This window comes from Scardinius erythrophthalmus, assembly GCF_964197995.2.
Source record: "Scardinius erythrophthalmus genome assembly, chromosome: 8".
NCBI lineage: Eukaryota > Metazoa > Chordata > Actinopteri > Cypriniformes > Leuciscidae > Scardinius > Scardinius erythrophthalmus.
This window is the reverse complement of record NC_138228.1, coordinates 40,963,582-40,986,766: the sequence shown is the minus strand read 5'-3', so window position 1 is coordinate 40,986,766 and position 23,185 is coordinate 40,963,582. Positions and strand designations below refer to the sequence as shown.

Here is a 23,185-nt window from a genome sequence, read left to right as displayed (position 1 = left end):
TCGAGGCCCAGAGAGAAGGAAATAAATAGTGGAATAAAGTCGTTATTTTTGTTTTGTTTTTGCGCACAAAAAGTATTCTCATTGTTTTATAAACTTAAGATTGAGCCACTGGAGTCACTTGGACAATATTAACGATCTCTTTAATGCATTTTCTGGGCCAGCAAGTTATAGTGTCTTAGAAGCCTATGGAGGAGTGATCGAGCTCTCAGATTTAATCAAAAATATCTTAATTTGTGTTCCGAAGATGAACGAAAGTCTTACGGGGTTGGAACAACATGAGGGTGAGTAATTACTGACAGGATTGTCATTTTTGGGTGAACTAACCCTTTAAATAGCTTTTTTTTTCTTCTTTTTTTACATTTTTCAAAATCAAATAAAAACAACAGAATGAAAATGTTGAGTGATGCCTTCTCATTTAAAAAAATAAAAATAAAAAAAGCTGTTGGAAGGGTGGGTCATTTAGAAAAAATACTTCTAATTAGTACCAGATTAAGGCTATTTGGCTTGTAAAAATAACAGAACCAAGAATGTTATATAGAACCTTAATGGAGTAATGAACATTTTTAATATTAGTTAAGTTTTATATATATATATATATATATATATATATATATATATATATATATATATATATATATATATATATATATATTCTGATCACTCATCAGCTGGGAAAAAGCCTTCTGAAAGTGATTCATACAGTACGATATACTTTTGTGTCATTAGCATTATACTTGTGGTGTGAATGTCCCTATTCTAATAGAATTAGATTGATTATTGAAACGTTATTGTCGTTGGCGTGAACAGACCTTTAAGTCAAGTCAAGTCACCTTTATTTATATAGCGCTTTTTTACAATAAAGATTGTTTCTTTAGTAAGTATCTTTACAGAGATAAGTGGAAAATAATGCAACAAAGTTTGTTTCCAGAAGAAAACAGTCCAGCTTAAGGAATTCAGTGCTGTTTCATTTTTGTTGTAAAAAAGTTATTAATTTAGTTCATTAATACATGTAGCCGCTCTGGGAAAAAAAAACGTGATGTCATCGTCCAGCTCAGTTCAGTTGCTTCCAATTTTCTCCCTTGTTTTCATCCTTCTAGATTGAAATAAGTCAGGTTGCTTATGAAAGTAATAACAAACCTCAACAAGCTGCACGGTTTGAGATATCATTCATGACTACAGCACAAACTGTGTGCGATAAGTTATGCGCTGAAGTGTATAGTCTCTTCAAGTCCTCAAAGAAAAACAGTAGTGATTCTGGCTTGGGAAGCTCCACAAGTAATAAGATTTAAAATAATCACATCAGCACTACCAAGGTTATGAAAAGATATGTAATGAAATGGTGGGTGAGCTACAGTTTACCGTAGAAGATTCAAGAGAGAATCGTATTACTTGTTTGGATTACTCTGCCAGCACACTGCATTGTTGAATGATAAAGAAGACATTCTTTTCCCACTTCAACTATAACAGTAGTTAAAATGGATTTTCAGTCAGATGGTCGTTGAAATGAGCGAAATGAATTTGACTGGACACGGGTGACATTAGCAAAAGGATTTTCTGACATTAGCTGTATCCAAGGAAGACGTCTCTAGATAAAGAAAAGCTCAATCGTGAGAGGAGCAGGGGTGGGATCGAAGCTGCCCTGCGTTTATCTGACATTGACAGCTGTGTGGAGTTAATGAAGGTTTGTAATTAACATGGATTTCCGCTAATGTTCAAGGGTTTTGTATTCCAAATGAAAAGTATTAATCCCATTAGTTCGAAAGTATGGGCAGCCACTCTCAAAACCCCGCGGCCAATCCTTCATTAATACCGGCAAAGAAGCCATAGGCAGGGAAATGGAAAATCGGTCCATTGTAAACAAGCCTGTGATTATGTTCCGTGATATTTTCCTCCGTGTTTATCCAGCCGTTTCTGTACAGCATTCGGATGTTTCACACTTGCTGCATTTTTAAAAGATGTTTCTCCTGAGGAGAGTGAGATCTTTGTATTGAGTGGCCTAAAATATATTTTAGGTGGCTCTAAGGGGACGTTTCATTTTTATACCTTCGTCACAAAGGCTCATTTACATGCTTATACCCACCGGTCTTCGCTCTGTGTCCTTTCTGGCGTCCTTGTCGAATGCGTGTTCTCGATTTCTCCTACTTGAAGGAATGTCTCTTAGCCAATGTCTCCTTATGAATTTTCCATGTACAGGTTACACTTTGTCACGCCTTTGTGAGTTTCTGCCTGCCAATTCTCATCAGCGTCTGCTGGATCAGAGTGCTTAATGCTGTAAATATGAAAGCCAAACATCATGAGACAAATTAATAGGGAAAAAAATTACTCCCTTTTGTCTAGACTATTAGTTTTAGGCAGAAATTGAATTTTAATAATATGATTGCTTTGTAAATATTCATTGTCACACAGCTGCCAATCAAAGCAGAGGAAAAAATATACTAGAATATAGATGGGGAAACTATTGTTCTTCGAATCACTTGGTTATCGGAAGTGGTCACACTTTAAATTAAGGTGGCCTTGATTTGTCACGTTCAAGGCAATGATCGCATGACGCAGGGAATTCAGTAACAAAGTCTTTACTTCGAAACACACAAGAGAATACAAGAATTAAACTTAGGGCTGGGTACCGAGTTCGATGCTTTTTAGGTACCGACCGAATTGCCTCGATATCGAGTATCGAAAAATGACTTGTTTTTCGGTACCAGATTTCGATACCTAAGGGGTTAACTCGTCAGTGTCAGTGCTCAAACAAATACATATGAAATGCACAACGACACGCCTAAAGTCGCTCACGCACATACACGCAAACTCTACACACACGAGACGCGCGGAACTCTCTGCGCACATACTCATATGAGACGCACGCACGCACACAAACTGTCCACGCACATTCTCATATGAGACGCGAGCACACACACACAAACTTGCGCACATACTCAATGAGACGCGAGCACAGTACACACACTCACAATACCCTAAAGATGTGGAAAAGTTGATCAAAAGTGTGGCTACATTTCTCCAGGCTCGATGCCAACAGCGCGCGATGCAGTAGGCTAGGCCTATTTGCAGTAAAATAATTGCTGCAAAGACCGGTACCGCGACAGATATGATGAAGCCCTTGACAGTGCACGGAGTAAACATAAGAGCAGAAAGTTGCTCTGTCTTTGACTGGTAAATGAAGAGATACCTTGTTGATCACTCTGACAGTGTTTATATTGCAATAATGACCTACTGAATGTACACTGCCGTTCAAAAATGTGTTGGTTGGTCAGAATTTTTTTCCAGTAAATTAAAGTGATCAAAAATGACCTTAAAACATGTGTAATGTTAGAAAAGATTCCTGTTTCAAATAAATGCTGTTCTTTTGAAATTTTGATTCATCAAAGAATCATGAAAAAATGTAACATAGTTTCCAAAAACTGTTTTCATATGTCTGAAGGATCATGTGACACTGAAGTAATGATTTTGAAAATTCAGCTTTGACATCATAGGAATAAATTACATTTTGAAATATTTTCAAATAAGATTTTAAATTGTAATACTATTTCACAATATTACAAGTTTTACTGTATTTTTGATCAAACAAATTCAACTTTGGTGAGCATGAGCTCTTTATAAAAAAAATATGTTGTTCCTTATGTAGGCTACATGTATAAGGAATATTTTGTTCCTTTGTGCTTTTTTTGTGCCTTTGTGCACTGGCTAGGGAGCATGAGTCAAACTGAAAAAATAAAACCAAAGTTTTTCTGAGGTAATGTGTTATGTAATCTTGTTAAAATGGATTTCATAAAATTGGTATCGAAAAAAGTATCATTTAGGAACCGGTATCGGAATCAAGGTATCGGTATCGGTATCGGTATTGGTATCGGTATCGAAATTTTTTGAACGATACCCAGCCCTAATTAAACTCATATAACATTACCACACAAACGCAAACGACCGGATTAAAGACTGAGGAAACGAAGGGCTTTATAAATACAGTTAACAAAGTAACTAAACGGAACACAGGTGAACATAATCATTCACTAAAGAAACTAACTAGCAAACATCACTCAGGCAAAGCAGAACAGGTAACAGAATTAAACAAAACTAAAACTGAATGAGACTGTTACATAACTACTATTTAGTAATATTAAATACCCTCAGGACTTTGTATTTACTGTGTAACTGCATGTTATTCAGGAAAATTCCCACATTTATTGCTAATGATTTTGAGGTATGGTTGGGTTTAGGAGTAAGGGTAGGTTAGGGTTAGGATTAGGGGTTAGAGTTTGTTTTGTGGTTAAGGTTTGAATTACATTTAGGGGTAAAGTTAACAATGTAACTACTCAAATGCAAGTAGTTTTAATGTAATTACAATGCACCGACATTTACATTTTAGACATGCGCAGATATACGTAATAGAATGTATCACGATAACAAACATGCACAATATTGTTAATGTGGGCCCTTCAAAATGCAGTGAATAATTAGTGTAATTATATATTTAAGTACTGAGTAATATTAAGCAACTACATGTACTTACTATAGAGTTAGGTAGGATTAGGGTTTGGTTGAGGGTTAGTTGCATCTAATTATGCATAATTCACTGTTATTACTATGGTAAGTACATGTAACATATGTAACAAGGATACTGTGTAATAAAGTGTTACCATTATTTATTATGAATTATTCAGATTTTTAGAATGCATTTCAAGAATCTTTTTTTTAGAATCAGTCGGTTAAAATGCACAACACCGCTGTATGCTGAGTAAAAGAGACATGCACACTCTGATGGAAACAAGCCCATGGCGGAACAAGTGAAGGAGGCACGCTGATCGTGTCCATCAACACCCCCAAAGCTTGCACAGCCCTATAGCTCATCCTGGCTTTGGTAACATTTAGCAGTTATATGCTGTTTATTGTTGATGATTAAACAACAGAAATGGTAGGGAAGCTTTGTCTCATAAATGACGGAAAATTCTCTATAGCGGGGAAAGAGCTAAAAAGGTTGTTGATTCTTATGAAAAGGCCTGAAGTAAAAGTTTGATGATGGAAAAAGATGATAACGACTTTTTTTTTTAGATCATTCACTTTGTGACTCTTCAGGTGATGGCTTTCTGAGGGCTATAATAAAGCCGAGACACTGTTGCTCATGTGCTGAAGTTCTCAAGTAGTTTCTTTAGAGGGAGACTTTTTAGTCATTTTTTGACAAAAAAATCTCTCCACTGTGTTTCCCTGGACCCCAGACAAGAAATGACTTCTCTCTTTGTCTGTAGTTAATTCATTATATGAGGGCAGCACAGAGGTGCTCTCTGAAACTTCTCTCAGAACAGTGAATGAGAGCAAGCGATAAGATAAAAGCAAGACTCTCGTTATCTCTGTTAAATTGAATTTGCCTTCTTGCTCTCTCTTGGTTTCTGAAAGAATGAAATGTCATTAGGAGTATATCTCATCTTGACTTCCACTCAAATTAACAGTATTCCGATTAAGACCGTTTGACGTGCCATATACTTGGTCAAGCATATTAATCATCAGGGCTTTCTGTCCTTACCAACACCAACTTTTACATCTTCTAATTGTTATAATTAATTGCCCTTTCATTGCTTTGAACAGTTAATTGGCTAATGTCTTTTGATAGCCATCAACGTACTAATCCTCAGATAATATCAGGCAATTAACATTTTAAATGACTCTATTGACAGCACCATCTTTAAATCTAGATGTTAAAATAACAATGAAGGACAAGACTTGCGCATAAAGTGTAAGTAGGGTGACGTTTTATCAGTTAATTTTTAGTTCAGCCAAAGAGTCTGCTTTTTTAATTAACCAGAATCTTGAGCATTTTGTAGACTTTATTTTTTTATAATCTTTATATGTTTGTGTTTCTTGTGACATATTTACAACTACATTCAGAACTTCAGAATACTAAAATCTATGGTAATAGGCTACCTTGGTTTGTTGATATACAATGGCCCAAAAAAGTATAGTATGATACTTAAGGCACAAATATAAAAAAATATAAAAACAAGTGGATTTGATATAAATATACTATAAGTAAGTGAAATATATATATATATATATATATATATATATATATATATATATATATATATATATATATATATATATATATACACATACATATATATATATATATATATATATATATATATATATATACACATACCCTCTGGGGTCCTTCGGGTCCAAATGGACCCGAAGCGTTTAAATAAAAAAATGTTAAAAATCATAGCTTCATCGGAATGGTCCGAGATTTGGTGACTTTGTTGGTACTTGGTATATGAACACCCAAAAAAATTGGGGACAGGATTTGAATAGTCTAAGTGGTTGTAAAAAAAATAGTCACACTCAGGACCTTCGGGTCCAAATGGACCCGCCATAGGAAATGAATGGGAAATTGGCAAAAATGTGAAAATGCAGAGTTTTTTTGTGCGTACAATCTACAAATCAGCCACGATCCAGAAAAAAAGCACACAACAGTGAAGGGGTTAATCTATAAAACATCAAGAGTGCAAAACAGACACATCCACACACACACACACACACACAAACACACTTTTATACACATACACACTAATAAATTCAGATTACAAAAATCTATTTTGAATTTTTAAAAATCACAGCTTCATCGGAATGTTCCGAAACTTGGTGACTTTTATGGTATTAGGTATGTGAACACACAAAAAATATTGGGGTCATGATCCAAGCACGTCACACTTCTGCTCTTTGGTCAAAAATGACCCCCATAGGAAATGAATGGGAAATTGTCAAAAAATGAAAACACAGAATTTTTTTGTGCATACAATCTACAAATCAGCCAGGATGCAGAAAAAAAGGACTCAACAGTGAAGGGGAGAATCTCTAAAACATCAAGAGTACAAAAAAAACACACACACACACACACATTTTTTTTTATAAAAATAAAATAAAAAAATATATATATAAAAAATGTCTATTATATTCAATGGGAAAAAATGGGTCATAATTATTGCATAAATATTAATTAAAATCATAAAATTATCTCAAAACACCAAAAAAGAAAAGAAAAAATATTATAAAAAACAAGTAAAAAAAAAAAATATGATTTTTTATATATATATATTAATCCCGCCCTCCGGGTCCATTTGGACCCGAAGGTCCTGAGTGTGACTGTTAAACGAAGGACCCCAGAGGGTTAAAAATTTGGTAATACAATGGTACTTTTGGTATATTTCATTAGATATTTTTAAATAAATGTTATATTTTCACTTTAGCTCCATGCTGATTAGTTTTTGTAACCATTACACTTATTTTAGGCTTATTTGTTTATTTCACCTTAAAAACGTGGGTAAATATTTCCTCTGGCAAATGAATTCTCCATTTTTAACAGGATCATTCTGCTTCGGAACAACACCCTCCGCATCATTAACTCCAGCCGCTCGGATGAGGGAAGCTACATGTGCCGTGCGGAAAACCAGTTTGGATCAGCAGAGTTGACGACCGTGCTTCTGGTGAAAGGTAAGAGACCCTCATCAACCCCCAGCCTAGCCTCAGCCCGTGGTTAACCACAAGAGCAAACAGAGCGTCTGACTGAGCCGGATGGAAGAATAGTTCAGCTTATCAGGCGTGAAGATGTTTGTTTTGCTCGCTCAAGAATCTACTCACAAGAGCATCTACTGTCTCCTAGGACAGCTATTATTGAGGTGGTTGTTCTTTACCAAGAAAGCAGATAATAACTGGGAGGCATGGGACAGATTGTCTTGATTTTATCACTGTTGGCGTGTGGAAGTATTTGTTGAAGGAAACCCTAGAGATACAATGTTACGTTATGGTCAGAATCGTTATTTCATAACCTATTATAAGGCTGTTCAGTGAGTCTGAGGTAGATCGCTCTCAAAAATAACAGACAATGTAAAAGGTATAAGGTGCGATCACATTAGCGAAATTCTGCAGACTAAAAAGTTCCATTGTCCATGGTAAATGGTGTAAGGGCCTGCTCACACCAAGAATGATAATTGTAATGATAACTATATTAGTGTTATAGTATACTATATAGTAGTTGCTAACGACCCAAGGTTTTTAAGTGTAATTATAATTTTTTTCTGCACAACAATAATGAATCTTTGATGACTGAATAAGTGCAATTTACTTTTATTCCACAAGGTCACAATGATCGGTACACAATGATGAAGTGACGTTTCACTCATATTTACCGCAGACAGAAAACAAAAGAATAGGAAGTATCATCAGCAAAACTTGAAATGGCTCAGCGATTTACTGTGGAGCAAGTACTGAACGCAATCAAATATTATAGTGTCACTGCCACTTGATGGTGGATATGATAAAGAAGCTGTCAGAGATCAAAATATTGATTTTGAAGATGTTTAAAATGATAGTTTTGAGACTATGTTTGAGATCGTGAATATGAGCCAGATGTTGAATGTACTGGGAAATGAGCTCTGACGAGAAAATTAAAGATGGTATAAAACATCTGCTCAAACTGAACCCTTCCAAGCTCCAAAATGTAGCAACATATGCTTTATTTTATTCTTCTGTAATTGTTACTCTAATATCAGGAGAGTTTTATGTTATCATGACAGGCAGAGATCCATCTGTGTTAGTGTTAGTGGCTGTGTTCAGAGTTTGCTGCCGATGTTCTTCAATGTCATATGGTTCTTTTGTTCTGATGACAGAATGACGTTGATGTTTCAGAGCCCATGAGGGTGGAGTTGAGCCCCATCCGGGTGGAGGTGACGGTGGGAGAGAGTGTGGTGCTCAGCTGTAAAGTCACTCACGACCCCTCGCTGGACGTGTCCTTCCTCTGGCTGCTCAACACCCAACCACTCAACACCCAGCAGGAGGGCAGTCACTTTGAGTACATTCAAACAGTAAGCGGATTCACCACAGATGTGTCACTGTGTACTTGTGCTGATGCTGTAGGTGACCGTCTCGGTTACTGATATAACCCTTGTTCCCTGAAGGAGGGAACTGAGACGTTATGGCGATACTGACGTGTTGGTGGCCAATCTTGGATCCCATTACGTCAGTATCGACGTAATGTCGAATGTGACTGACTAACACCTGTTTGGTGTTTTGTGGCTAGTAATATTACTTACACTGTGTTATTGTTGCAAGATTATGCAATATATCAGTTATTATTGGTGTGTGGCCTATTGGTATCAGTCAGTATTAATATTTTGTAAATTGTTGGCATGGACATGATTTGGTCAGAGCAGCTAATATTAAAAAGATGTAAAAATCTAATAATAAACCTTTTTTTCTTCTGATATTTCAGTGGGTTGTTGGTCAATAATGGCTTTATTTATTAATTTGCAAATATATGTTTTTAAATATATCTGGCTGATTTTAAAGGAACACTCCACCGTTTTTTTTTAAATAGGGCTCATTCACCGTCTTTCCTACATTTAGATAGGTGGGCAAACGCATTTTTGTCTCAGTGCATGCATTGTTTTAGTTTGGCAGCACCGCCGCTAGCTTAGCTTAGCATAATAAATGGAATCCTTTGTTGCCAGCTAGCATGTTATGAGTAAAAGTGATTAAAAAAAAAAACAAAAAACAAAACGAATTACTTCTTGTGGTGTTGCGTGATATCTCTGCGCCCAAGTAGCAGTGCTTCGCCTGTGCTTCACCCCAGTATAGTCTCAAGTCGATATCTGCCTAGGAAATCGCCTAGTCTTTATCTGCATTGCTATTTGTACTCGGTGTGAATACGCAGGCCACAAGAAGTAATTAGTTTATTAGGGCCCGAGCACCGATGGTGAGAGGACCCTATTGTTTTTGCTCCGTTTATTATTATTCTTCTTCTCCAAAGTGAATCGCTTTTTAGAGGGCCTAAACATGCTCGAAAACTCATGAAACTTTGCACACGCTTCAGAAGTGGTGAAAATTTACGTGTGATATGGTTTTCAGAATTGTGGGGGGCAAATTCGGTAAATTATTGCCCCCACATTTTGCCCCGGCTCCTGGTTTCACGTACAGGTATGAAATTTGGTACATACATGTAATGACCCAATACCTACAGAAAAGTCTCTTGGAGCATAGCCCTAAACACAACAGGAAGTGAGCTATTTTGAACTTCCTCCTGGATTTTGGGCATTTTTCGTAATTTCCTGATGTTGTACTTTAACGAACTCCTCCTACAGATTTGATCTGATACTCTTCAAATTTGGTGAGTGTAATCTTAAGGCCTTTGTGACGTTAAATTGCGAAGATCTAGAGTTTTCGTCGAAGGGTGTGCCCTCGGCGGCCTGACAAACATCTATCTATAAATTACAGGAACGTCTGTCTGTCTGTCTGTCTGTGTGTGTGTGTGTCTGTTCCTCGCATATCTCTCGAACCGTTAGTCCGATTGATTTCAAACTCGACAGGTGTCTTGCCACGGGCACGAGTAAGTGCAGTGCCAAGTTTGACATTGTTTGGATGAGAAATGCAAAAGATATCGTTAAATATATCATTTTTAGAAGGTTGTGGTTTAAAAATAAACATTCTGACATTAGAGAGTTGTATCGGTCAAAGAAGCCCCAAGAAGGCTGTGGTTTAAAAATAAACATTCTGACATAAACACTCAGTCAGCTACACTGTTTACTTCTGAATATTATAGTTTGGTTCCCGAACGTGATAAATCCATCTATCTATAAATTACAGAAACGTCCGTCTGTCTGTCTGTGTGTTATTCGCATATCTCTCGAATGTGAGATAACCACTAAATGTGTGAAAACCACTATTTTCTGTTTCAAACTTTCACATAGCATCTTTAGGTTATAACAACATTGAAAATCAAAATCTGGATTTGAATTTTTTAAGATTTATTATAAAAACGGATTATTTTTTCCCAAAAATGCAATAAATTCATGACTTTTTTTTTTTTTTTAAATGCTATTAATCCATTGAATCAATATAAAGTTATTTTTGATCATATTGCCATCGCAAGAAATATCTCCTGAACTTTTTTGACGGCGATCAGCTCACAAAAACTGATTTTGCACGGGCACTTTGCACTGCTCCCTGAATCGAGGTGCTTATTCATTTGTGGATGTAAACTGAATCTGTAAGTCAGCTATGCTGTTAGTGTTTACTTCTGAATATTATATTTCATTCTGGTGCGCTTAACGTTGTCGCTACTGTGTAATAGTAGCCTATGCTATTCACCAACTAAACATATCCTATTCAATGCGTTCACAGTCTCTTTCACGGGCATCATTTGTAGTTGCCTATTCACAAACTGTTTGCTCAAGCATAGCGTTTTCTCGGAGTTCACTGTGTGCTTTTTACCATGCACAAATAAAAATGTCACTGAACTTTTGCTGTGTAATTGTAACAATGAGCACACACCAAACCAACAATTACTAAAAACACACACAAAAACTGATTTTGCACGGGCATTTTTTGCACTAGTTCACCCAATTTCGGCCTTTTGGTGATATATGCATGATCAGATAAGTTCAATATTAATGTTGCTTGCAGTTCTGATGTTGCTAGGCAACCACAGACAGCCTGCAGTAACTCAGGCATACAATTTTCAATCTGCCACAAACTTCACATGTTTGATAAGAGTCCTGTCCTGAACACATGCCAATGCTCATTATGATTATAGCAATAGCACCACCTGCTGGTAGCAGGAAGTGTGGCAAATACAAAACGTGCTCGAAAAATCATGAAACTTTGCACACGCTTCAGAAGTGGTGACAATTTACGTGTGATGTGGTTTTAAAAATTGGGTGGGGCAAAATGGCTTACTTATTGCCCCTACATTTTGCCCCGGCTCGACGTTTCACGTACAGGTATGAAATTTGGTACACACATGTAAAGACCCAATACCTACAAAAAAGTCTCTTGGAGCATAGCCCTAAACACAACAGGAAGTCAGTTATTTTGAACTTCCTGTCAGATTTTGGGCAGTTTTTGCCATTTCCTGATGTTGTACTTTAACAAACTCCTACAGTTTTGATCTGATCCTCTTCAAATTTGGTGAGTGTAATCTTAAGGCCTTTCCTAAAGGTGCCGGGTGGCGGTGGCAGGGGTGCGAGGGCCCTTTTCATCGCTGCTTGCAGCTTTAATTTTTTTTATTTTTTTATCACTTTTACTCTCGACATGCTAGCTGGCAACAAAGGATTCCATTCATTATGCTAAGCTAAGCTAGCGGTGGCGCTGCCAAACTAAAACAATGCATGCATTGAGCATTAAATGTAGGAAAGACGGTGAATAAGCCCTATTTCAAAAAACGGTGGAGTGTTCCTTTAATAGAAGATAATATTTAAACCTGTGATGGCAAGTGAAACTACAGGCTTTAGTTTAAGTTTACAAATCATGTACTATGGTAAAAGTGTTTTGAGGTCATTTCATAGTATTGTGCAAGGAAAAACGCATACATAAGTCTTTATTTATTGATAATCTGCCCTTGTAATCATAATTTGTGTGAAAATGAATGAAAGTTGTTGGAGTTTTACTGCCAGTACTGGTCATTTTAGCTGGAAATGGCCGTAAATTGTTTGTATAGGTATGTTTTTGTTCAAGTGTAGGTAAAATTTTTCTAATTAGCTTATGTTGTATATTTTGGTTGTATATTAGCTGTCAGTATTAGTATTTTGTCCATTATTGGCATATACCTCATTTGGCTAATATTGGAAGGAGGAAATATAAGAGCTTTTTTTCCAATTGAAACTAAACTTTTTTTCGATCACCTCTCAATATCAGCATTTTGATTTGAACTTGGTTTGGTTGATATTGGCGGCTACAAATATCAACTTTAATTCAAACAGTGAACTCTTTTTCATAAATCATCAATATGTATGGTATATCACTAGCAATTAACGATTTTTAAATTATTGGCATCAAGAGTGGCGCAGTATACCAGTATTGGCGATAACCGTGATCATATTATTAATACTACAAATATGATAATATTGTAAATAATCCAATCTGGTTGACACACATGGTGACAAACTCTCTCTCTGCTTCCCTACGCTCGTATTTTGAATGTCATTAATTGAATGGCATTAATGCCAAAAAAAGTGGAAACAAAATAAACAGTTAAAAATGAATTTTCAAGTATGTATCTGCTCACATGGTTTTTGAAAACAGTATCATAACTCTATCTTCATTCTGTTGCTCCTGAACAGATGGAGTCTCAGTTACTTATTTTAGAGATGCCACATTGCACCAAATCCTGCTTTAACTGGAGTGAGAATCAATCCAGTGAAAGGTCAGCTAGGACCGTATGTCATCATGATGAAAGACCCGCTGTGAATCACACCATCATGTTTATCAGAGTCTCAGAGGAGCAGCAGCTCCACATACTCTCGAGAACACTCCCTGATTACAGCGCATCAACAGGCTTTCTGCCGCCACAAAATCATCGAATGAAGTGATTTCACATGCACAGGCATCTGTTGTGCTTTGGATTGCTTTGAATTTAGTATTACTATTATTTTTTTAACCACATCTGTGAGAGAAGCAACTGATGAAGAATTTGTTTTTGTTTTGTTTTTTACTTTTGAATAGGCAAAACTGTTGTGTTTTATATAATGTGACCCTGGACCACAAAACCAGTCACATGGGTCAATTTGATGAAATTGAGATTTATACATCACCTGAAAACTGAATAAATGGTTTGTTAGGATATGACAATATTTGGCCGAGATACAACTATCTGAAAATCTGGAATCTGAGGGTGCAAAAAAAAGCGAAACATTGAGAAAATAGCCTTTAAAGGTGTCCATTTATGTTCGCGATTTTGCTGCGTTCACTCACAAAATTATAATAATATTATTATATATATTATATATTATTATATTATATAATATTTACGGTAGGAAATTTACAAAATAGCTTCATGGAACATGATCTTTACTTCATATCATAATGTTTTTGAAAGAAGTCTCTTATGCTCACAGAGCACATTTATTTGAACAAAAATACAGTAAAAACAGTACAATTTTATTACAATTTAAAACAACTTTATATATATATATATATATATATATATATATATATATATATATATATATATATATATATATATATATATATGTATGTATTCCTGTGATGGCAAAGCAGTTTTTTTTTTTTCAGGATTCTTTAAATAAATAGAAAGTTCAAAACACCAGCATTTGTTTGTAATAGAAATCTTTTGTAACATTATCAATGGATTAACTGTTACTTTTGATCAATTTAATGTGCCCTCGCTGAATAAAAGTATGGAGATAAAAAAATAAGTTATGGAGTATATCTTAGAACCAGACTTTTGAATGGTAGTATTTCACTGTTTCCACAAAAAAAGTTAAGCAGCAACATTTTCAACATTGGAGCATATTTTCTAATGGTGTTCATTGGGTTGTCAAACTCACTAATAGGATTCTGGACAACTAGTCAGCCCTTCCTTGAGAACATTCAACAATTTGATTTGCTGGCTTTGATGACAACATAAACTACATAAAATCATGAAGTCACCTCATCTCACGCATGCATTCATGTAACACCTAATAGGTACTGATCACTCCACATCTTCAGCTCCAGCTGACACAATTAAGCTCAAACCATCTTGAGTCCTCTCAGTATCATATTATAGGCATATTTCAGTCTTCCTTCCGGCTGACAATATCATTTGGTTCCCTTCACAGCATCACTGAGCACCAATCTGCCATGAAACTGTCACTGTTAAAAATGCTCTGTGACCTGATGTGGGAAGATATAGTACATGTGTCATGTTAGCCTGCATTTTAGAGGTGTTATATTCGATTATCCCACAATGGGTTTAATTGCTAATTGGCACAGCAGCTACAGTAACTGGGTGTTAGGGTTGTTTAGTGAGTAATTTATGTAAAATTAGCTGATTAAATTGTCCATTTATTGTTCCTTTTTGCTCTAAATTAGCTGATGCTTTCATCCAAATCAACATGCAAATGAGATTAAAACATATTTAATTCTACTTCCTAATTTTCAAATAAATTCAAATGATAATTCTTGATCCTGTTTAAATTCAGGAATTGTACAGGAAGTAAACTCTGTTCAATTCTGAATGACACACAACCTTAAAAAAATTAAATTTTTTAATAGGTTAGAGTTAGTCAAGTGCATGAATGTATGGAAGCTTTGTTTCCGCCACATATGAAAACATTTTAAAAGATAATTGCAACTTTTTATCTCATAATTGCGAGTTTACATCTCGCAGTTCTGACTTTATTTCTCAGAATTGCAAGATACAAAGTCAGAATTGCTTGTTATAATGTCACAATTGCAATTCTGACTTTATAACACGCAATTGTGACTTAATATCATGCAATTCTGACTTTATATCTCCCAATTGCGTGCTATAAAGTCAAAATTGTGAGAAATAAACATGCAATTCTAAAGGAAAAAAGTTAGTTCTTTTCCTTAGAATTGGAGTTTATTTCTCGCAATTGCGAGTTTATATCTCACAATTCTGACAATAAGACGCAATTGCGACTTTATATCCCGCAATTTTGACGTTATAACTCGCATTTGCAACTTTATATCACAGCCATGTAAACTCGCAATGGTGAGAAAAAAAAGTCAGAAATGTGAGATGTAAACTCAAAATTGTGCGATTATTTTTTATTCTGTGACGGAAATAAGCTTCCGTATGAATGATCTGTATAGAGGGACTCAACTGATGTTCATTCCACCATCGAGGTACATTAACAGACCTATTTGCATGACAGTCATGTAACCTGAATTATTTATTTTTGCATGTCGTTCTCATGTTGTCGCTAGCTTTTCAGTGTTAATGAATACTTTATGAGACACTTGAACCAAAGGATTTTCTCATGAACCCCAGAAAATGCCTGTTCAGCAAAAACATCCAGAGTAGGCAGAGTTTACTAGAATATTCATAGCACATTTTCATTTCAATGGAAAAGAGAGTATAAAGTTAAAAAGAGAGAGAGAGAGAGAGAGTTTGTGGAGGTTATTGTCTACTATAGGTTTTTTTTTTTTTTTTGAGATATGTATTTTCTTTTAATGCAGTAGGCATTTTGCACTAATATGGTACATTTTAATGTCCCATTAATTAATTTAGACTTAGAGGCTCAAATCTCATGTTCTTTTGTCGTAGAAACTTTTAGACATGATAGACTTTTATACCGAGAAGTACTAATGCCGGTGTTTAAAGTGTTTCGAGGAAAATATCAATCACACAAATCCGTTTTTAATTTGCAATTACATTTTATTTACCCATATTTTGGTAGCCTGGCAAGCCAGACCTACATCAAGATGTTAGGTCTGGAAACTTACCATAGTCACGGCTCACTCCGAGGGGCGGGATAAACGGCTGTCTTTCAAATTCCCTCTGCACGCAATAGGACAGCGCTTCAACCAACCAGAGCGTTTTCCCAACAGCGGAGCTTAGTTGATAGATTCAACTTTTGCCATATCTGGCCGGCAAAACGACGAACACATCTTCCTTTTTTTAAGAATGACTTAAGTGCCGTTCTTTGCTCTTTTCTCAAAGAAAAACTTAACTCCAAGTCCTCCAGAGTCACGGCCAAAGCTGATTCGAAAGACCGTTGTTCTCCATCAGCAGCCGCCATTCTTTGTTTTCAAGTAGCAGCAGCCAGGTAACCGTCGCAACTCTGTCGTGTATGTTAAGACCGCCCCCGCCTACTCTATACACAACGTGATTGGCCTGACCCAATCTGGGTTTTTGCAGCGAGAAGGTTTATTGAGAGTTGCTAGACGTACCTGGCTGCGAAATACATTTTGCTGCCGCTAGGGTGCGTCTAGATTTCTAGGCTAATATTTTGGGGTAAATTCTGTTAGTTCATTCATTTAGTTAGACATTTGGATGGTGCCCTTTAGACATTTTGTTGACTATAAATAATATTGCACTAGATGTCAACTAAAAAAATATAAACTTTACTATGAAAGTAACTATTTTTTCATTTTGGTTGCTTATTTCAAAAATCTAAACATTCTACTAGCTATAATTAACTTTGCAACTCCAGTCATTCATAGGTAATGCAGGAAGTAATGTAGGACAAATGAGCAGTAGGGTAACAAGGGGTACAAAATGTCGTCATAAAATGCATCACAATTACTCAAGTAGTACTGTATCTAGTCACTCATGGTCTAATGGACTTATGGTCCAAATCACTACTAGTTCTTGAAGAGTGACTAGGTAACACTTGAGTATTTAGGGATGCATTTTATGACTACGTTCAGAGTAAAAAAAGACAATCGCTCACATTTCAGACTGAGGTTAATGATGTGATAAGTAATTAATTGGTAACTCTCAATAATTTATCATAGTTAGTTATTAGTTTTTAATGAGGGCACTATTGATTAGCTAATATGGGACAGTCTCAAACCTAAATTTGCTATTACCGACTGATTAGTAAAACTTGTTTCCATATTAGTTTATAGTAGTATCTGAAGTGTTCATATACTGTATTACTACTCATTTGTCCTGCCAAAACCAAAAATAGTTTTTGTTTTCTGTTGGGATGCACGATATATTGGCCACCATGTTAGTATCGGCCGATATATGTTCATTTTTAATGTTATCGTTATCGGCCCAATAAGAAAGTTTGGCCAATATATTAAAGCAGATAAATAATGTATTATTTCCTTCAGCTGAGACACTTCAGATGCGCACTGTTCGCCATGACGGTTTTGAATTGCTTAAAATATGATTGGAATCACTTTGAAAAGGGTATAGGCTACATCAAATTGTAATGAGAACATTATAATTGTGTGCTTGGGACATGGATTTTAATGTAAAAGTTTGGATTTAGATTATATATCAGTCATCGGCTTTCGAATGTATAAAGAATTATCGTATCGGCCAAAATTTTCCCTAGTGCATCCCTAGTTTTTTGTATGTCAAATATAACTACAGTTTCTTTTTTTCTATTATATTTTTGAGGTGAGGTATCCAGAATATTCCTCAGAGGCAACACATATTCATCGAGACAGTACATGGCAGACAGTGGCGCAGCACCCAGCTGTCTGATTCATGTGCTGTAATTTTAATCAGCCCCAGTACTAAAGAGCTGCCTGTAGACCTTGAATTATTTGCAGTCTTGCCTGGGGCGTTTCTCATTTCCAGAGAAGAGCAGATTGAGGAAAGTAATGGCGTGCTCTTAAACCGAACAGGAATCTCTTAATCCACACAAGCCAATAGCGGCTAGCAGCAGCCCATTGCTCAGGTGTCAAACACTGCATGGAGGTCTATTTCTCTCTTTATCTCACTTCTCTGTTTCCCTTTGTACTTTCCCTCCATTTAGCAGACCTCCACAGCAGACCTGATGATCAGAAGCATCCTCCTGAAGCATGCTGGGAAATATGGCTGCCGTGCTCAGACGAGTGCGGACAGTGTACTTGCAGAAGCTGAGCTGCTAGTAAGAGGTGAGGAGAATTGCAAAGTATAAATTGCAGCTCATAATCAAAAACTGTGATTACAACATCTTTACAAACAACACGAAATCAAATTGACCCTGTTGACTTTCTGATTAAATGTACCATTTGTATTGTGCATGATTCATGATTTATTGCTCTGCATTTTTTTTAAAAAGAAACAGATGTTTGTTTTCGGAATATTCCATACTACAATTCTGCTAAATGAGCCAAGGTTGTGTGAATATTGTAAATAAAACGTTTTTTATATACATAAACTATTAAACAGTTCAATCAAATCAGTATGGATAAAAGTCCCACCCTTCATTATTACCTATCAATGAATTAGCATGTCAAAATTATGTTAAGGACAACTGTTATTGACATATGCACCCATATAATCAAGATTATATGGGTGGGGAAAAATAATACACACTCACCAGCCATTTTATTAGGTATATTTTGCTAGTACCAGGTTGGACCCCCTTTTGCCTCCAGAACTACCTTAATTCTTTGTGGCACAGATTCAACAAGGTGCTGGAAACATTCCTCAGAGATTTTGGTCCATATTGACATGATAGCATCACACAGATACTGCAGATTTGCATCCATGATGTGAATCTCCTGTTCCACCACATCCTTACCTAAAATAATTTGTTAGATTTTAAGAAATTAAAGCTGATTGCAACTACTGGATTAGTATGCCAAATATAATGTTTAAAGGATTTTAAACCTGACTAGAAATTGAAATAGAAATGAAGAGCTTTCATGATCTTTCAGTAAAATGTGGTTTACAACTGGTTGTAGGGGGCCACAGGATGACTTTAAATAATAATTAAAACTTTATTAAAATGCTAAAATGTAAAAAAAAATCCTCCATTAACTATTATTTTTATTGCAAATCATACAGAATCAAAATCTTGAATATTGCAGAATCATACAAAATAAATATGCTTGATTACTAAAATGATATCAAAACTATTTGAAAACAAACAGCACTGTAATTATTACAGCAGAAATACCAAAGGAAATATTTTAGCCTTGAAAATATTGTGTTGGACAAAGGTTGAGAAAAATACTTTTCTTTCCTGCTGAGGTAACCAGAGTTGCATATCAATATTAACCAAATCATAGCATGACCTGCTTTCACCATCCAAACAAATCATAATGCACAAAATAAAATCTCGCCCATTATTTCCTACTGAATACATTTTTTTGTGGAATACAGTATATTACTTCTCTCCCCACAGCTTGATGTGTACGATTCCTTCGTAAACAAACAGTCATTAGCCTATCCATGCTTTAAACACTGTTGGCCTACAAAGAAACGTGTTGTCTGCCTTACCGGACCTTCAGCCACGTGTGTGTTCATGATGTTGGCCTCTTCTCTTCCACATGTGCACTGCTTACACTCAGACAAGAAAACCCTTATGTGGTCTACATCCAGACTTGAAACAGAAACCCATAATACTGCTGCCATGGTGTCTCACCATGCATATTAATATCCTCGAATGCAAAGGCTCCTTTCAGTCCATCCTTTTAACACATCCCCTTTCAAACCGCACAGAACATTGACTTTCATTGGCCGAAGCAGCTGTCAGCCTCTCTGTTACAACTCTTTCCTCTTGAGCCAGTTGCGGTTTCTGCTCACACAGATTACATTTACTGAGGAGGCTGCAGGAGCACGTATAAAAACAGAAATAAAAACATTTCACCATTCAACCATGCCTAAGAGGACTGGCGCACTACCATAATAGACACAAAGAGGAACGAGAGCAGGTTCTTGAAATCCTTGCAGAGAGATCTGTCATACAAAATCCTTCTATGGTCTTTGCAAGTTCACTTGTTCGTTTGATTAGAGATTGAGTGAAGTTTGAATTCTACATGTAGACACATGTGCAGAGTTTCTCGAAATTTGTGAATGCTAATTACACCGAGACTAACGTTTACATTTAGGGTGTGTTCGCACTTGGTAGGTTGTCTGTCAAACGTATCTTTTATTGTAGTGTGACTGACTGAGGTTTTTTTTCTTTCTTTCAGGCCCTCCTGGACCTCCTGGAGTGGTGATTGTAGAGGAGATCACGGATACCACTGCAACGTTGTCATGGAGCCACGGCGTTGACAACCACAGTCCAATCACCACCTACAATGTACAGGCACGTAGCCCGGTCTCTCTGGGCTGGCAAACAGTGAAAACCGGTAATCACTTCCATACATGTTAATGTCACAGTTTATGCTGGGTGTGTTTAAGTGATGCAAATGATGTGATGCAATTCGAATCATAATCAAATATACAAGCATATCTATGTATTACAATTATGGACTACGATTGATCTAGCTCATTATAAAAGTTTAAGTTTTAATGGTCAGTGACTCAAGTACTTCTATATGTCTTGTTCTATAAGACCTCACTCCAAAGCGTTCAGCATATGACTGCTAACAGTGTCTCTGAATGCAGACTCAAGCTCTGGGAGTTGACTTTTCCTCCCATCTGTTTGTAAGGATGTGTGGCAAGAGCACAGTGGGGCTGTATTAAATGTCTGTTGTGCTTTTGTAAATGTCACCGGCTGAAATCTAATGGCAAATTAATTTGAAGGTCAGTAGTAGGTTACCTTTTTTGGAAACACTTTATAATAAGTATACAGTGATACTTATAAATCATTTATAAACTATTAGTTTAAATTGAAGTCTCTACATTGTTAATACATTGTGTACAAATAGTGAGTTTGGTAGTTATTTTAAGGGTCCATAATCATGTGGTAGTTAAGCATTACCACACCAGTAGTTAAAGATTGTTGTTAGGCATTATTTATGCGGTAGTTAAGCATGAACATACCAGAAATGGTCTTTAGTAGTACTGTATTACTGGCAACTTAGCCATAATTATTGGCTTATCCTAGTGAATAAACTTGAACATCACTCAATGAGTGCCATGCAAATAAATAATTAATGTGAATATACTTTTCACTTTAGAACAGGGGGTCAAATTGTCTTTATTACACAATTTTAGCAATTTAGTGCTCAAACAAAGCTGTAAACCAACACTAATTAAACATAATGATTCATATTGTCATTTTAACCCGCTCCACGTCAGGTGTCAGTTATTATAAAGTCGAAAGTGCACGATAGATAAAGTTACTGGCTTCCTAAAGAAAGAATCGACTCTGAACCGCCTAAACGAGTCGGATTGAGGAAGCCTCAGCTGAAGTTCAGTTATGGTAATGGACGTTTAGCTTCTGACAAGCACTGTAGACCAATCACAACAGACTAGATCATCCGGCCCTCGCGAAAGGAGGAATTTAGACAGACTGATTCATCCGACGAGTCATTTGAGAATCGTTGAAAAATTTGGTGATATGCAATGTATATTATGAGAAAAGTTTTTTTTTTTTTTATATATATACCTTTGATGCTTATAAACCTGTTGTAGGAGACCTCCAAAACAAAATTAGGAACTTTTAAAATAGCACAATAGGGGCACTTTAACAATGTAGAGACTACAATTCATGATATATGAATTAACTAGTTATAAAGAATAACCTAACTTTCCCATCAGCTTGAATTGGTTCATAATTTATCGCGAAATCAAAAGAAAAAAATTTACACAACGAACAGGAATAACAACATTGTTAAATATTTTAGAACATCTAGAGATATTCGTGACATGCTTTTTAAATTCACCCAATTATCCAGCTCTTTTTTTTAAGTAATTTGTCAGATCAATAAGACTCTCACTATATTTTTCCATCATTATCAGGAGTTAAAAGGCTTTATTTTGGGTACCCTGACAATAATACCGCTTGTAATTATCTGCCATTATCCAAAGACAACAGCTTTTTGTGTCATCTGTTCAAACATTAGAAGTCAACTTGGGATAATTGCTAAGTTTTATGCACTTTTGTAGTCTTGATAATTGTTCTTTTCCATCTGAACATTCCACACGGATGGGAGTAAGAGAGAGATAAGGCACAAGTAGTGTGCACACAATGCTATGTGTTGAACCTATTCAGATTACAACAAAGAGGTAGATATGAAAATGTTTACTTTATAGTGTTTAAACACTGTTGCCACTTAATGTTCTTTACTGTGCCTTCCCCTAGATAAGGAATAGGCCAAATGATGCGTTCATTCAAAATAGTGTCATTCATTTCCAATAGAGATTTGAGGCAACATGAGCAGCAAAGACCGTTGGGGATGAAACAAACTAGAAGAGTTTGACTTTTGCAACTGCACAGATGTGGTGTAGAGTTCAGACAGCCCTTCAGACTAGCATACTAAATCATTTACTTCACATTCAGTTCACATTAAGGTATATTCTTTTACTACTAAATTAAAATCTATTATGTTGAAATTTATATTAAATCCAATAGAAGACTTTAAAGTGCATTTTTGACCCTCTTAAGTAAGACTTTAGTACATCTGTATATGTAATTTCATAATTACTTGTCTTTGGTTAAGATGTACTGACGAATTTACTGACAAGCATTTGTGGTAAACTACTTTAATTGTGTAATTTCTATTGAAACTTGTGTTTCATGTTTTTATGCAATTAATAATAAATTGTAATGAATGCAATTTAGTACATTTGAATTATATTAACTTTATATGTAGTAACACACTACAGTTAAATTTTAATTAAGTACTTGTGTATGTTAGATGTGCTTTGGCATGTTAGTCAATCGCATAAAGCACAACAAACGATTAAACATTGGATTAAAATGTACTTTAAATTATTTGACATTTACAAAGTCCACTTTTTACTTAAGAGTGTTATGAAACAGTAATGAAAGTGTACTCTAGGTGCGCTGGCCTTTTATTTCATTAATATGTAAAA

At 35.8% G+C, this 23,185-nt stretch overlaps 1 protein-coding gene across 1 annotated transcript in view; it reads left to right on the top strand.

The window, feature by feature from the left end:
• cntn5 (contactin 5) overlaps window positions 1-23,185 on the top strand; it is a 342,737-nt gene that overhangs the window by 285,384 nt on the left and 34,168 nt on the right. Inside the window, exons 13-16 of the mRNA XM_081371769.1 lie at window positions 7,370-7,497; window positions 8,692-8,867; window positions 18,243-18,363; window positions 20,392-20,550. Coding sequence (XP_081227895.1) covers window positions 7,370-7,497; window positions 8,692-8,867; window positions 18,243-18,363; window positions 20,392-20,550 — 584 coding nt within the window. The remainder of the gene's footprint in view (window positions 1-7,369; window positions 7,498-8,691; window positions 8,868-18,242; window positions 18,364-20,391; window positions 20,551-23,185) is intronic.